Raw genomic sequence first — 16594 nt, forward strand, 5'->3', positions numbered from 1 at the left:
CCCAATCCGGCAATCCCATGCAGCCTCACTTCACGCTCTCTCCATGTGTTGTCATGGATACAAAGTAGACCACACCCACTAAGGGGGCGGTGCTCTAAATTTGGAAGTCGGGCGCGCGTAGTTTTTACAGAGGCCCCGCCCCTCGTGACGCGGGCGTCTGTGATTGGCTGCAGGCGGAGCTCCTGTACGATTACGATTGGCCTGGGTTGGCGCGAATGTGCGCGACTCTGAGACACGGGGGAGGCGGGAAACAATAGCGGGAGGAGCAGGCCGGACACCGGGGGGACGCAAGGGAGGAGTTGGTCCTAAGAACCGGGACGGTCAGCGGCGGAACCAGTTCGGAAAACGAGGAGCTGCCTACTAAGCCTAGAAGGCCGCAGAAGCGCTTATCGTAGGGTTTGAGCGAGCACCATGGCGGATAAGGAGGGTAAGTGTGGAGAAAGTTGTCGGCTCCTGTGTAGTGAGGGATGAGGAGCCGGTACGAGGTGTGAGGCTGCTCCTCTATGTGCTAGGTATTGGTGTGTGGCTGTGGTTGCCCTATACCAGGGATAGGGAACATTTGGCCCTTCAGCTGTTCAAAACTACATTTCCCATCATGCCTTGGCAGTCAAAGCTATAGTTTTGGCTGACCAGGCATGATGGGAATTGTAGTTTTGCTACAGCTTCCCTGTCCTATACGGCTAGTCTCAATGTTTTCTACCCACAGCTGCGTTTGACGATGCGGTGGAGGAGCGGGTCATCAACGAGGAGTACAAGATCTGGAAGAAGAACACCCCCTTCCTGTACGACCTGGTGATGACGCACGCCCTGGAGTGGCCCAGCCTCACAGCCCAGTGGCTGCCAGATGTCACCAGGTCAGCCTGCCGCACTGACCGCCCCTTACCTTCACCTTGTGTGTGACTCCTGTATGATGATGATGACGTTTCTTTTACAGGCCAGAAGGGAAGGATTTCAGCATCCACAGGTTGGTTCTTGGAACGCACACGTCCGATGAGCAGAACCACTTGGTCATCGCCAGCGTGCAGCTTCCCAATGATGACGCCCAGTTTGACGCCTCCCATTATGACAGTGAAAAAGGAGGTGAGGTGTGAGATGGCTCCAAGGTTATAGTAGACAGGTGTACACAGGAGCGGCTCGTGGGAATTAGAGAGTTCCTGTCACTAGAAAAAAGTTTTGATTGTCTAAGACTACATAGATACGATGTTTCAACCCCTCCTGGGGTCTTTGTCTAGTGGGAGGGGTCGAAATGTTGTATCTATGTTGTCTTGGGCACCAATAAATTTTTGGATTAATACTTCTGGATGCTGTTGGACTCTTTCGAGGCTGGTAACAATTGGGGAAAGTGGGTACACCAGCAGGCATCCCAAAGGAACACACTTCACAAAGGGATCATTGGTGCTGCTGAAACCTGTTTTGATTGGTTGGTTTCTGAGCATTTATACTGGCCTGTTGGAATGATTTGAGATGAGTCTGCACTCATCTTGTTCTCTCCTGACTCACGTGTCACATGACTGAGATGGCTGCATATGGAGCTGTTAAACTCACACAGAACGGGGAGAACAGTGTTGTGAGAATCTCCAGATTGGTTGCATTCTGAACTCTCAGACCTTAACCAATCAATTTTTGACTTGTCAAAAGTTTTTCTAATGACAGGTACGCTTTACAGCAGGGGTGGGGAACCTTCGGCCCTCCAGCTGTTGCAAAACTACAACAAGTTGAAGTTTTGCAACAGCTGGAGGGCTGAAGGTTCAGCTTTCTAGGCATGATGGGAGTTGTAGTTTTCCAACAGCTGGAGGGCCGAAGGTTCCCCACCCCTGCTTTAAAGCACACCTGTCACTACAAATAAACTCTAAAATGTTATCAGACATACAAAAACAGAAAAATCCTGCAAGGGTCAGGACTTACCGTATGTTTTCTCCCCCAAAACGCTTGCACCATTGGATAGCTGCTTTTAATCCAAAATCTGTCCTGGAGTCCGTTCGGCAGGTGATGCAGTTATTGTCCTAAAAACAACTTTTAAACTGGCAGCCCTGTGTCAAACGGCCGTGGCCTAGACTATCTGTGCCCTATCTTTGCACTACTCCTTTTTATCATTAGGAATGCTCCAGGCAGATTTTGTCCTATACATCACCTGTGTCAGCACAGCACATGGGCTGGATTGTTAAGGCACCTGTGCAATGTTCAGACAGGAGAAACTGTTCTAGGCGCATTCCTAATTAAGAGGGTGGGGAGGAGGGATGGAGCCGTGGTGCTAAGTTAGAGCACAGATATTCTAGGCCATGGCCGTTTGACACAGGGCTGCCAGTTTAAAAGTAAATTTTTAGGACAATAACTGCATCACCTGCCGAACGGACCCCAGGACAGATCTTGGATTAAAAGCAGCTATCCGAAGGTACAAGTGGTTTGGGGGGGGGACAGAGTCGCTTTAAAATTAGAGTGTACCATCTCCCCACGTTTAGGTGAACTCCGAGATGGTTCCCAACACTGGCCTCTCGGACTATGGGGGAGATTTATCAAACGTGGTGTAAAGTGAAACTGGCTCAGTTGCCCCTAGCAACCAATCAGATTCCACTTTTCATTTTCCAAAGAGTCTGTGAGGAATGAAAAGTGGAATCTGTTTGCTGGGGGCAACTGAGCCAGTTTGACTTTACACCATGTTTGATAAATCTTCCCCTATGAGTCTACATAACTGGGTATAAAGGATTTAACTAAGCTCTGTTTAAGACACTCACAAGAGATGGCTGGTGTGCTGGCCACTTTTTTTTTTTTTTGTTAGTTCATCAGACATATCAAATTATAGATCACAGTGGGTCTCACAGTTCAGACCCGCTGTGATCAGAAGCTATAGCCGTGGAGAGATCACGGCAGCTCACTCTGTCAATATTTTCAATGTAAGTGTATAAGAAAATATTGATGTAATGAGTGGCCAGCCATGGAGTGGATCACCCTGACGTGATCTTACCAGTTATATCTTCTGATCACAGCAGGTCTCAGAAGTGAAACCCGTGATAATCAATACCTTTTGACAGTTTCCCAGGACCGGATTCATCTTTTCCCAGCACTCAGGGAGAAGTGGCAGAGAGCGGAGTAGACTTCAGAGCCCTGCAGACTGATGAGCAAAATTAGGATAGGAATGAAGTGCTTTGTTCCTACTGTAGACTTGCTTATCTCTAATCAACTGCATAAAAATATTTAAGACATCACTACCTGTATCCTGCTTGTGTCCAAGACTGGATACCCCACAACAAGGCAGACTCTGGTGCACTACGTGGAACGCTCACTCAAGTAACAAGACTGAGAAGAAATATGAATGCGGTATGCACAGCAAAAAAAATTATATTTTCGGTGTGCATACCACATTATTGACCTTTTTTTTCTCAGTGTATTTAGTGAGTTTTCCATGTAGCGCAATAGGGTCTATGTTGTGGGGTATCCAGTCTCAGATGCAGTTGATCTATGGAAGAGGCTTTTTTCCCAAATTCTGCTGCTTTTTACCTTTTTGTAATAATTAATCTTCAATAAAGTTATTCTTGATGTGTAGCCTGCTGGGTTTTTCTTTTGGTATCCAACACATCAGACATCTTGATCAGTGGGGATCCAGGTAATGAGCTCCTCAATCTCTAAAATAGGTAGAAGCAGTAAGCTGTGCCAATTCTTTTATGCATTGGAAGCTTTGGAAGCAGTGCGTGTGGAGTCCATAGACTTTCTTTTTTAAATAAGATTTATTTGGTTGAACCTTTGCAAAGTGACAGTTTATAGTCTTTCTATAAATGCATACACTGTTCACACTGCTCTTTGGGCAAAAAGAGCATGGGGTACAGCACACAGCTGAGTGCCTCTGTCTGTTAGTGACTGACAGAGATCTCCGTATCTGATCCTTCACTGATCCGCACTTCTGACTGTCAGAAGTTTTTTTTTTTTTTTTATACTTGATCACTCTAACAGTGCATCCTTGTAGCAGATCTGTCATCCTAGGTGATCTGTTGTCACTAAGGGCCCTATTCCACCGGACGATTATCGTTCAGATTATCGTTAAATCGTTCGAATCTAAACGATAATCGTTCGGTTGAAATGCAGTAACGATTAACGACCGAACGAGAAATCGTTGATCGCTTTATAAGACCTGGACCTATTTTTATCGTTGCTCGTTCGCAAAACGTTCGCAAATCGTTCGCATTGAATAAGACATCGTTCGGTCGTTTGCAATAGATACGAACGCAATAGCGAAGAAATACGGAAGAAGAAACGATCGCAATTACGATCATAAGTAACGATTATCGTTCCATGGAAATGAGTGAACGTTTTCAGGTCTTTCGCAATAGCGGTCGTTTGAGATCGTTAATCGTTAACGATTATGCTAACGATAATCGTCCGGTGGAATAGGGCCCTAAGAAATCCTCTGGGCTGCCTCATTTCCTGTAGGTACATGAAGTGAAAAAATAAGATTTGTGTGGTTTCTGGTTTGGAGGAGAGTAAAGTGGGTCTTTTATAGTTCTTATCTAAGCGCTAATAGCCAAAGTGCAGCCATAACCTATGCTGGCTACTACCACCTTACAGTGCCTAGTCTGTGATCTGGTCACTACAGTGCTTCAGAGATTCACTTATCTATTAGAACAGAAGTGAGAATTTCTTTTTTTCCTCTTTCAACTTTACTGCGCAATTTTTTTTTTTTTTTTATATTTTATCGAAAAATTAAGTCTGTAGTAATTGTTGTCGTAAAAAAATAATGGCTTATGTAGGACAGTAGGGGAAAAAATACAAGTGCCATGCCACGGGGATTAAAGAGCGAAAGCGAAAATTAGCTTGGTTCTTAAAAGGGTTAAAAATAATGCTTATGTGCTGTTTTTCCCCAACAGTCTCAGGTGAATATGCTATAAATATCCAGGATATGAATACCACTTTATGTAAATAAACTTTGTCATTGTAAAGTTTATTTTTATGACTTTTTTTTTTTTTTTTTTTATTTCAGAGTTTGGAGGCTTTGGTTCAGTAAGTGGAAAAATAGAAATTGAGATAAAAATTAACCATGAAGGAGAAGTAAACCGAGCTCGCTATATGCCCCAGAACCCATGCATCATTGCAACAAAAACACCATCCAGTGATGTCCTTGTGTTTGATTACACTAAACACCCATCCAAACCAGGTGAGTATACGTTACTTATGGTCACAATCACACCCTGTTTCTTACCATAGCTACACCAAAATACAGATGATACATAGTTTTTTTTGTTTGCTTGTTTTTACAGTAACCCTTCAATGTCATTTATGGCACATTCAAAACCCTTTCCCATAAAAAAAAAATAGAAAAAAAATGTATATATTTTTAAACAAGTACAGACTGCCACAGTATGTATTGTTTATTTATCTCACATGGTGAGTGCTTATAGAATTTTATGCACCCCCGGGTGGTAAAGAGGGAGGGAATTGCTTCACATAGCTCCATACTGTATTCTGTGCTTCTAATACTGATGCATGCAAGAAAGTCAGGATTTATATTTCTTGTTCTGTAGATCCTTCAGGTGAATGCAACCCTGATCTCCGGCTTCGTGGTCACCAAAAGGAAGGCTATGGATTGTCCTGGAATCCTAACCTTAGTGGAAACCTACTTAGTGCATCTGATGACCATGTGAGTTCTAGATTTAACAGGAGAACCCACTGAATAGGAGACAGAACTGTGGCTGGTGTTGTGGCCTTTTGGAACTGTGTGTTCTGTGTTTGAACCTGTCTCACGTGTGTTGACATATTCTTACATTTGTCTGTAATTGCACATGTACGTATACAGGCAAATTTAGAACCCCCCCCCCCCCCCCTTTTTTTTTTTTTTTTTTTTTTTTTTTTTTAGTTTGTGTTTTTCGGTACACTTTATTTTAAAAGTACTTTATGACCAAATTGGACACAGTTAACCTGCGTTGTTTGTTTTGTTTTTCTTTTCACTTTGCAGACAATTTGCTTGTGGGATATCAGTGCAGTGCCCAAAGAGGGCAAGGTGGTTGATGCCAAGACCATTTTTACAGGTCATACTGCAGTGGTGGAAGACGTTTCCTGGCACTTACTACATGAATCCCTATTTGGATCCGTAGCAGATGACCAAAAGCTCATGATGTATGTGTAGTGCTCACTTGGTAATGTGTGCTTTGGATTAATTCCCTAATCTTTTACCTATAATTTTTTCCCCACCTTTTTCTTTCTGGAACTTGCATTATACTTTAGGGTATGTGCACACTATGGAATCTGCGCTGATAACTTCCCGCAGATCCTACACCCCCCCTCCGCGCACGCTTCCACTTGACATGTCAATTCTTCGGGCAGACAGCACAATCTGTTTGCCCATAGAATGGAGTCTATGGGAAGGGCAGAGATTCAAGCGGGGACAAGCGGCTGAATTGGCAGAAATTTATCTGCGTGGATTCCGTAGTGTGCACATACCCTAACTTTGCAATGTAAAAAGTCCATGTTGATTTCCAGGAAATCTGAGTTTTATTTAATTTTTTATTTTTTTCACTTATTATGCAATGTATAGCTTTGCTCTACTTTTCCTGTTATCTCTTTTGTAGATGGGACACACGATCAAACAACACATCAAAGCCAAGCCATTCTGTGGATGCTCACACAGCTGAGGTCAACTGCCTCTCATTCAACCCCTACAGTGAGTTCATCTTAGCTACTGGGTCTGCAGACAAGGTAAGGTAATGTTGTCTGGCACACAACCATTTTTTTTCCATGCAGTAAAATTTGATGCAGTTTGTCAGAATGGGATGGTATTCAATTTTAATGCTTTTAATCTGTTTAACAAGTTGAGGATAGTAGCATAAAAATAAATGTGCCATTATATACATGGAGTACTCCTAACTGTTTGTACTGGCCCATACTGTATTCCTTTATTTTCCGTATAGATTCTAGTTTTATTTCTGGTATGTCAATTCTGGTTAGGATTGTGTATGCTCCTTGTCACCCTGACTAGAAATGGATGCAAAGGCACATATACAACTAAATAGAATAGGACTTTGCACACGGCATTATTTTTATAAATTTGCAAATTCAACTGAGGTTAAAGGAAAAGTCCGGCAAAAATACACACTTATTACGGGAAATGCTTATAAAGTGCTATTTTCCCTGCACTTACTACTGCATCAAGGCTTCACTTCCTGGATAACATGGTGATGTCACGCCCCAACTCCCAGAGCTGTGCAGGCTGTGGCTGCTGGAGAGTATGATGGCAGGGGGATGCTCAGTGTCCCTCTAGTGCCCTGTGTCCCTCAGTGTCCCCCTACCATCATCCTCTCCAGCAGCCACAGCCTGCACAGCTCTGGGAGTCGGGTTGTGACATCACCATTTTATCCAGGAAGTGACATCACCATTTTATCCAGGAAGTGAAGCCTTCATGCAGTCGTAAGTGCAGGAAAAAAAAGCACTTCATAAGCATTTCCCGTAATAAGTGTATATTGGTGATTTGTATAACTTTTGGGGGTAATACAATACTTTACTAAAAAAATTTGCCGGACTTCTCCTTTAAAGCTTCAGAGCAAGACTGTTGATATTCATTGTGTTTTGTAGTACTCTGCAGTATTTCAGTTTAAAAAGTGGTGCGTTTTTGTGCATTTACTCCCCATTAACGATTGTCCTTTCTCTATCCAAAGACTGTAGCATTGTGGGATCTGCGAAATCTGAAACTGAAGTTACATTCATTTGAGTCCCATAAAGATGAAATTTTCCAGGTAAAAATAAATAACAGTTTTCCAATATATCATGCAGCATAAAATGCTGTTTAATCTGACATGAACAAAACTTGATGGACACAACAGATTAAATTCAACGTTAACTGGCAAGTCTAGAAGGAAAAAGAAATGACTCGAGAAAGTGTAAGGAAAATACTGCCGTATGAAAAAATCTGATTTATCCCATTTTTGACTTGGCTTGCACCTTTGTACAGGACAACTTAATGTCAGCATCCTAATTTACATGCAGGTACAATGGTCTCCGCACAATGAAACTATCCTGGCATCTAGTGGTACTGATCGGAGGCTGAATGTCTGGGATTTAAGGTAATTTTCAGAATCTTAGCCATTTCTTATCAAGTGTAGTCTCTCTTTAAAAGCATGAAAATAAAATTAAAGTAGTATAAGTTGCCTATTGTAATTACTTGAGGAACATAGATGACATTATGAAAAGTGGCCGAGGATAGAAGGGGTTAATGTCAATAGAAGTATATGGAGAGGGCAACGGGGAGAAGTTAGCTGCAGATTAAGACACAGACTATGCAGAAAGCTCTAAGTGTTAAATCTCACCCTTGTACCAGTTCATAGCTGTCCAGTACTCTTTAATGTCCTCCATGCTTCTGAGGATGTGCAATAGAGATATAGGGGAGCAGAATCCCTGTGTGTGTACAAGGGTATATGACATAACAGCTAGACTCCACCCACTAACTCAAGAACTCAAAATCTTAAAGGGATGTACCAGATGGTACATTTGCTTTAAAGGGTATGGCTCTGTTAAGGTGCTAGTTTTCTTAAATGGCGCCCTGTTCAACATTTTATATAACATAGAACAACTCTGTATCTTATGTCTTTCATTTTTCCCCCTTAGTAAAATTGGAGAAGAGCAATCTCCAGAGGATGCTGAAGATGGGCCCCCTGAGTTATTGGTATGTATCTGTATAGATGTTTTATTATCGATAATGTGTATTTTTATTTTGTAGTAATTTCTTCATGTATCCCTTAGTTTATTCATGGAGGTCACACTGCGAAGATATCTGATTTTTCATGGAATCCTAATGAGCCATGGGTTATATGTTCAGTATCTGAAGACAATATTATGCAAGTTTGGCAGATGGTGAGTTCTGGCACTTAGTGTGATAAAGCAGCTACTACAGTTTAGTATAATACAAAACTGTAAATTTGCATGTAGAAAATACTTTCTAAAAGGTGTAAGGGTAGCTTCACACGTAACGGATCCGCAGCTGATCTCGCGCTGCAAGTTTGCAGCAAAATCCATCCAAATTTTCATTCTGCTGAGGGTATGTGACCCGGCCCCTTTAACCCCCCTGCAGCATACATTACCTGCTTGGCGCCGCGGCTGTGTGTGAGGCTCCCAGCTTCCCATCAGCCAATCGGTGCTGCCGTGCAGGAACATAGAGGGATAAGTACCCCATATGTGACAGTAAACTGCCGTTTGGATTCACAGAAGGGCTGAGAAGGAACAGAGCACCATTTTTAGTGCAGATTTTGCTGGAATGGTTTTTACAATGCGCCTGTGATATGAATACAGTAAAACCTCCCCAAAAGTGATCCTGTGGGCACCATTTATAGTTCAGATTGTGGTGGACTAGTTTTAGGGCACCATGTAACATATGTACAACCCCTAAAATGCCAGTAGAGTGGAGACCCCTGTCAAGTGACTACATTTTGGAGGCTACATCGTCATGAAATCTATTTATGGGTGTAGTGAGCATGATCCATCACTCACTGGTATTTTCTAGAGCCTAATGCGCATCAGATGGTGCAAAATGAAAATTGCAATTTTTCCCAATGTGACAATTCATTGCATCATATGTTGCACACTGCTTATGCTACCAGACTCGCATCCCATTAATTTACAGCTATATTTTTATTTTCTATCATTTTACTTCATTATTTTGCTACATTTGACACACTAAAAACAGTTAAAGCGGTTGTCCAAAGACTCCAGCTTACCATCCATATACAGCAGGGGTAGGGAACCTTGGCCCTCCAGCTGTTGCAAAACTGCAACTCCCATCATTCCTGGACAGCCAAACATGGCCACTTTCCCCCTACTGGTGTCTCCAGTTTGGGTGGGGTTTTGAAACTCCGTTCCATTGAAGTAAATGGAGCTTAATTGCAAACCGCACCTGAACTGGAGACAACAGTAGGGGGAACAGTGGCCATGTTTTTGTAACTCTGGATAACCCCTTTAATAATCAACCCCACCAAGTACAGGGTTCCATTATTCCCTTGTATGAGGGAAGAACCTCTGTTGGATTTCGTCTGTGTTTGTGACATTTTTACCATGAAACTAAAAGAAGAGATGCTACGGTTGGTTTACCTTTTTTCCCTTTTTTTTTTTTTTTTTGCAGGCAGAGAATATCTACAATGATGAAGACACAGAGGGAGGTGTAGATGCAGAGGGGCAGGGCTCCTAGTTTATATATTTTTCTTTTCCCCAATTTCCCCCAGTGCAATCTAGTGGCGTCTCACTCCAGATATGTCCCTTTATCCAGCACTTGGACATTGACCTTTCTGTGCTACAAGCTATCACTCCTCTTATTCACCTCAACTTGCTTTTATTCCTCTTAGTCAGAAAAATCCATTCAGTTTTATTTTATATATAAATATTTTATACAAGAAATGTCACTTTTAACTGTTACGTACAAAAGCGGTTTGTTTCATTTTGATTTTAACAAAGCAAGAAGAGGAGTAGAAGAGTCGGCTTGGCAGACACTGTGCCTTCAGCTGCACCTCTTTAAGTTGAAGAGTCTTGGACCAGGCAGTTTCATGCAAACATTCCTTATATTTTTTCCACTGGAAAAGTAAACTTTGCTCCTATTACTGTCTAGGATGAGCTCCTTAAGCCCTTTTCCCCCTGTATATTCTTTTTTTTTTTTTTTTTTTTTTTTTTTGATTGAAGTATATATTGTACTTTAGCCTTATTTCTTGTCATCCACTCTTTAGTTGTGCTTAATTTTTACGGGGGGCGCAGTAATATCCTTTGTATTTGTGTGGATTTTGCTGTCTGTGTTGCACATCTCCTATTACAGTGGATGAGCAAATCATGTGAAATAAATAGATTTAAATTGTTTTTCTACACTGTTTTATTTAACGTTTTTATTTCGCGTGTGTGGATAAATGGGTTAGAGTGGGTTCACACTGAGGAATCCGGACAGATAACTCGTCGCGGATTCCGCCACTCGCCCCCGCGCACATCTCCGCCCATGCCATAGACTCCATTGGTGGACGGCAGAATCCTTATAACCATAGAATGGAGTCTATGGCACGGGCGGAGATGCATGTGGGGGCAATCGGCGGAATTTGCAGCAGGTTATCTGCCCAAATTCCGTAGTGTGAACGCGCCCTAACTTGACACTATTGTCAATTTGAAACCATTACAAAAGAAAATGTCAACATTTGTATTGTAAAAAATCTGTATTTCATTTCGTATAAACGGTGATAGGGAAACTTTTGCTGAAAACACGACTTGTCTTGTCTGAAAACACGACTACATAGTTTTACTAGGCACTTCTACAAGCACTGGATAGAAGTGTACATCTTTTGACTTTCACAGCTCCTCTTTGACAAATAGGTAGGTTGAAGATTTGCACTGGTCACTGGTCATTTTTTTGTTACCGTCTTGAATAGCTCCCCATAAAGTTCGAGACAACTTCTGTAAAAGAAATACAGATTGGCGCATATTTTAAATCTATACATAAAGTTATGTATATTATGCAGTCCTCACATTGGCCACTAGATGGCACTACTGTTAGTAAGTGCATATCTGTAGGTATAAAATTCTCTTCTAAATCGTAGGTTTTGCCAGCTGCCCGTTATGCACTTAATCAACAAATGTTTTTCACGGTGCAAAACTGACTAGCTGACTGTTCCTGTAATTCAGAGTAAGCACACAGCAGCTGCCGTATTACAGAGGTGTGCTCCTTTACAGAATGGTTAGTCCCTGTTTTAAGAAATCAACAGGTTGGTGATCGCAAGTAGTTTTGCGATATGCTCACTTACATATGTGTATATATTTTTACATTTTCTATATTTAATGCGAGCTTTACATGTACTATATCGTAGCGGATTTTCTGCTGCAGACCCGCAGCAGATCTGACTACATGAATGAACACAGCATTAAATTCACACTGTCAAATCTGCTGCGGATTCGATGGTGCATATTTGATGCTGTATTCATTTATTTAGTCAAATCTGCTGCGGTACGGTATGTGTGAAGCTACCCTAAATCAACGTTACACATTATGGCGACTGGGTGTCTCCCTTCACTTCATATGTGTGCAGCTGCTGTGTGTACGCATTCAGTTGCAGAAAATCTTGGGGGTGCTTGCATTGTTTGGTCAGCTCTCTTGTCACATCACCAAAACCTCTGTAATCACACTGACATAATGCTAACTGAATCATTCGAATTGTCTCCTGATAAGCATGCAGTATTGATATAATTTATGCTGCGTTTACACCAAACAATTATAGTGCGAATTTGAACGATAATCGTGCATGTAAACACAGCGAACGATCAAGCGACGAGCGAGAAATCGTTCATTTTGATCTTTTAACATGTTCTCAAATCGCCGTTGATCGTTCGCTCAATTCGCAGATCGTTCCGTGTAAACAGTCGTTCAAATCGGCATATCAGCAGGTTCTGCCGAAAGAACCTTCTGATATGCCGCAAGAGCCCTTTACCTGAGAAGGTGATAGCCGTTAAAACTGCGCCTCCATAATCTTCTGAAAATCGCTAATTGTCCCAATGCAAATTAGGGGCCAAAGACCCCTAATCAGCCCATGCTGCTCAGCCTGCCCCCTGCCGTATGTGAGCCGATCAGGAGCCCAGGACAGGAGGCTGCTATCTGCTACATTTTGCATATAGCAGCAGTGTGATCGCCACTGGGAGCCTGGGTTGAGCTGGATGGCGTTCTTGCTATATGCAAACTTTCTTGGGCTCCTGATCGGCATTCAAGCGCCAGAAGAGTGTCCCCTGCACTGTCCCACCCGCTCGGCCCGCCCCCTCCCAGGGGACACTTCTGGCGCTTGAATGCCGATCAGGAGCCCAGGAAAGTATGCTGCTCACTGCTATAGTTTGCATATAGCAAGAACGCCATCGGTGCTGGAAGCCTGGGCTGAGCTTTACCATCCAGCTCAACCCAGGCTTTCAGCGCAGATCACACTGCTGCTATATGCAAAATGTAGCAGATAGCAGCCTCCTGTCCTGGGCTCCTGCTCGGCTCACATACGGCATGGGAGGGGGAGGGCTGAGTAGCATGGGCTGATGCTGCCTATGTGAGCTACACTGGAGCGGGGGTATGGGACAGATGGGAGGAGGCTATGCTGGCTGAAATGGACTGGAGGGGGCGGACTGGGCGGGACAGAGTGATGCTCCGGACCCAAGTGACACCCCAAATGGTCTTCGTCCCCTAATTTGCATAGGAGCAATTAGCGATTTTCGGAAGATTGCGGAGGCGCAGAGGTGCGGTTTTAACTGCTACCAACTTCTCAGGTAAAGGGCTCTTGCGGCATATCAGCAGGTTCTCTCAGCAGGACCTGCTGATATGCCGCTTTCAGCGATCGCAAAACTATTTTTCCATACGATATCGCTCCGTCTAAACGCTGATTGTTATGGAATTGCGAAATTATTAATCGGGCCAATTATCGCTACGTGTAAACCCAGCATTAATCACATAATTAGCCTAAGTTAATTGCTGTCAGGTGATATGGACTTGCTGATGTGGTGTTTTTCCTTGCATGCGTGTGCAAAGGACTGGGACTTCGTGTTTGGTCTTTAGAGCAGACGCGCAAGGGAAATCTCATTGAAGCAAAAGGACAAGCGGAATCTGCCCCAAAGACTGCTTGTAAATTCCGACTCTTTTTACTCGGTGTGCATGGACCCTATCTATGTAGAAGGATATGTGGCCCAGGGTAAGGGCCCTATTCCACGGACCGAGCAACAATGTAAATGAGCGCTGATCAGCTAGATCAGCACTCGTTTGCTGGGCCTATTCCACGGCCCCGATCGTGAAACAAGGGTTGCAAGGACATAATTACCAATGTCCTTGCAGCCCTTGCTTCATACATTACCTGTCCAGGCTGCAGGTCTTCTTCTCCCGATCCTGCGCGGCAGCCATCTGCTTCGGAGCGGGGCTGTCTGAACTGACAGACTGCTCAGCCAATCACTGGCCGCGGCGGTCCCGGCCAGTGATTGGCTGAGCGGTCTGTAAGTTCAGACAGCCCCGCTCCGAAGCCGATGCGCGGGATCGGGAGAAGACCTGCAGCCCGGACAGGGAATGTATGGTTCTGCTGAAATTGTCGGTCGCCGCCGTGCACCGCTATTCAAGCGTAGCCATGCGCTGGTGGCAAACAACAACTTTAGATCTGAACCTAAATGAACGATCAGACGATGACACTATCGTCTGATCGTTCTCTCTATTCCATGGAGCGAAAATCGGCCGAATCAGGATGGAAATGCTTGGAAATGTACTTTCCTGGCCAGCGCCATCTTTGATATAGACTGGCTTTTAGAAAAACTGGTAGCTGAGGAATGGCGGCAGCTAGAAAGATGGGATACGTCTTAAATTACTCAGGGGGACTTGATGGGTAAAGGCCCTACTCCACCAACAGATCTGACGACAGATTATCTGCCAGAGATTTGAAGCCAAACCCTGGAACAGACTATAATCAGAGAACAGGTCATAAAGGAAAGACTGGATTTCTCCTCTTTTCAAAGCCACTCCTGGCTTTGGCTTCAAAAATCTGTCAGATAAATATGTCTGTGTAAAGGCTCCCTAAGGAGGTTTTCACATGTTCTGTGATTACGGTCTATGCACGGAAGATGTGCTACGGACTAGAACCACTGAATTTCTGACATGTATCATCATGATGCTAGGAGCTCTGAATGTCATTCTGTAGCACATCAGGCCTATTATTGGACTGTGCACTGAATGTGTGACTGCCCCCTTAGAAGGTGTTACAGCTTGCTACACTCCAGGGGCTCAGAAAAGCCTCTTTGACTTTTTTGCTATATAATAAAAGCATTTTTCTATCTTCTGGAAGCACAGACCGATATATGAAAGGTACAATGTGTCTCCTTGTCCTAACAGCTATCTAACAGTGTCAGCAGTTTGGAACATGGATTGCAACTGGCATTTTAAGTGGGCCCTTTTCTATGGGCAACGTTTGAGCTTGTTCTCAAACTTGCTTTAAAGGAGACCTGTCACCACCCGTGACGGGGTTACAGGCTCCCGACCCCCAGCTAGGTCCCCTTCTACTGACCTCATCTGACCGAGTCCTGCTCCCAGAGCCGGTCCCAGGACAGAGATATCCCGGTCAGAAGCCGGCGTGCGCTGTGGAAATAGGTCCAGCGTCCATAGAGAATGAATGGAGCCGGACTCATCTCCACAGTGCGCGCGCCGGCTTCTGACCGGGATATCTCCGTCGCGGGACTCGGCCAAAAGAGGTTAGTATAGGGGATCTAGCTGGGGGGTCGGGAGCCTGTCACCCCAGGTCCTCTTTAAAGTGAATGTACCATCAGGCCTGGGCTGCAGCACTGGAGGCAGGCCGACCCCCCCCATGATGCGGCTCCATTAGAATGAATGGAGCCGCATCATAGAAGGGCGGTGGTTTCCTCCCACTGAGGGTGGGTCGGCCCACTTCTAGTACGTCAGCCCGGGTCTGATGGTACTTTCACTTTAAGCTATTGTCACACACTGTACAACAATGGTTGTTGTTATACCGGCCTAACACCAGGTGGTGTTTGTATGTTCCAAAAATGAGATGTGAATGGTCTATAGCAGGGTTACACCTTGCTAGGCTGCAGTGGTGTACTAGTTCTATCTGGATTGTGTTCATACTTTAGACATGTTTTATAATATGGATAATGCCTAATGCTAGACCTGTTTGTCTAGCAACGTGGTGTATACGCGCCATGCATATAAGTAACATTAACCATACAACTTTTTTCCCTTTCATATACCAGGACTTTAGTTTGGTTTTGTCACCCTGATAACTTGTCTGATGTAACTTACTTGTAAATTGCAAGCTCTTGGGCTAAACTTTTCCGTAATTCTTCCATTTCGTTATTGTGACGTTGCTGTAGCTGGACTGAAATCTTGATCTCCCTCCTCCTGTCTTCTAGTTCTTGCAGCTGTTCCTGGATTGAGCATAAGAAAATGTTCAGATATCACCTCTAAACCAGGGTGGGGAACCTTCGGCCCTCCAGCTGTTGCAAAACTACAATTCCCATCATGCCTGGACAGCCAAAGCTTCGCTTTGGCTGTCCAGGCATGATGAGAATTGTAGTTTTGCAACAGCTGAAGGGCTGAAGGTTCCCCATCCCTGCTCCAAAGCAGTGACCACACATCAAGTCTGGTATGAGTATACGGCATATACACAGATGCAGTAGAGCATTTAGTATATGAAAGTATACAGTGAGAAATTGCTGATCGTGACTGCTGTTTAGAAATAGTTTTATTAGTGCGCTCTTCTCTCCACTCTACTATGAATAGACTTGGCATCAGATACTATTTTCATAAGGAATATAATGAGTCTATACTTGGGCTTTCCTGTGTCATTTGAGCTGAACCCCAGTTTTGCCTATGGCACATGTTGAGTGGGTCGGAGTGCCTCAGATCTATGCCCATGAATAACACTGTCCTATAAATAGGTTATTCCTCTAAGAGTTTACAAGATAGAAACAGTGTCAATGTAAGGGCCTATTAGCGGCCAGGTACATTGCTGAAAATGCTCCTGCGGCTGATAAGTGGCCCATGTAAAAGTGACAACGATCGGCCAAAATGTGGGCAAATGCCTGATCCTCGGCTGATCGTGTCTTTTGAGCCTTCTTTAAAAATGTATTCCTATATGTA

At 43.8% G+C, this 16594-nt stretch overlaps 2 protein-coding genes across 2 annotated transcripts in view; one reads left to right on the forward strand and one right to left on the reverse strand.

The window, feature by feature from the left end:
* RBBP4 (RB binding protein 4, chromatin remodeling factor) lies at positions 1 to 10869 on the forward strand. Its single transcript, XM_069971364.1, has 12 exons — positions 1 to 427; positions 707 to 854; positions 935 to 1080; positions 4970 to 5143; positions 5511 to 5626; positions 5942 to 6102; positions 6555 to 6681; positions 7638 to 7715; positions 7966 to 8042; positions 8584 to 8641; positions 8719 to 8829; positions 10091 to 10869. Exons 1-12 carry the CDS (start codon positions 412 to 414, stop codon positions 10154 to 10156), a joined length of 1278 nt encoding a protein of 425 aa, XP_069827465.1. The 5' UTR covers positions 1 to 411; the 3' UTR covers positions 10157 to 10869.
* The window catches only part of SYNC (syncoilin, intermediate filament protein), a 22084-nt gene continuing 16104 nt past the window's right edge, over positions 10615 to 16594 (reverse strand). Inside the window, exons 3-4 of the mRNA XM_069971365.1 lie at positions 15755 to 15879; positions 10615 to 11394 (exon numbers count right to left, since the gene is read on the reverse strand). Of these exons, the coding sequence (XP_069827466.1) occupies positions 11343 to 11394; positions 15755 to 15879 (177 nt within the window). The 3' untranslated portion in view covers positions 10615 to 11342. The remainder of the gene's footprint in view (positions 11395 to 15754; positions 15880 to 16594) is intronic.

The sequence above is a fragment of the Dendropsophus ebraccatus genome, chromosome 5, assembly GCF_027789765.1.
Source record: "Dendropsophus ebraccatus isolate aDenEbr1 chromosome 5, aDenEbr1.pat, whole genome shotgun sequence".
Taxonomy (NCBI): Eukaryota; Metazoa; Chordata; class Amphibia; order Anura; family Hylidae; genus Dendropsophus; species Dendropsophus ebraccatus.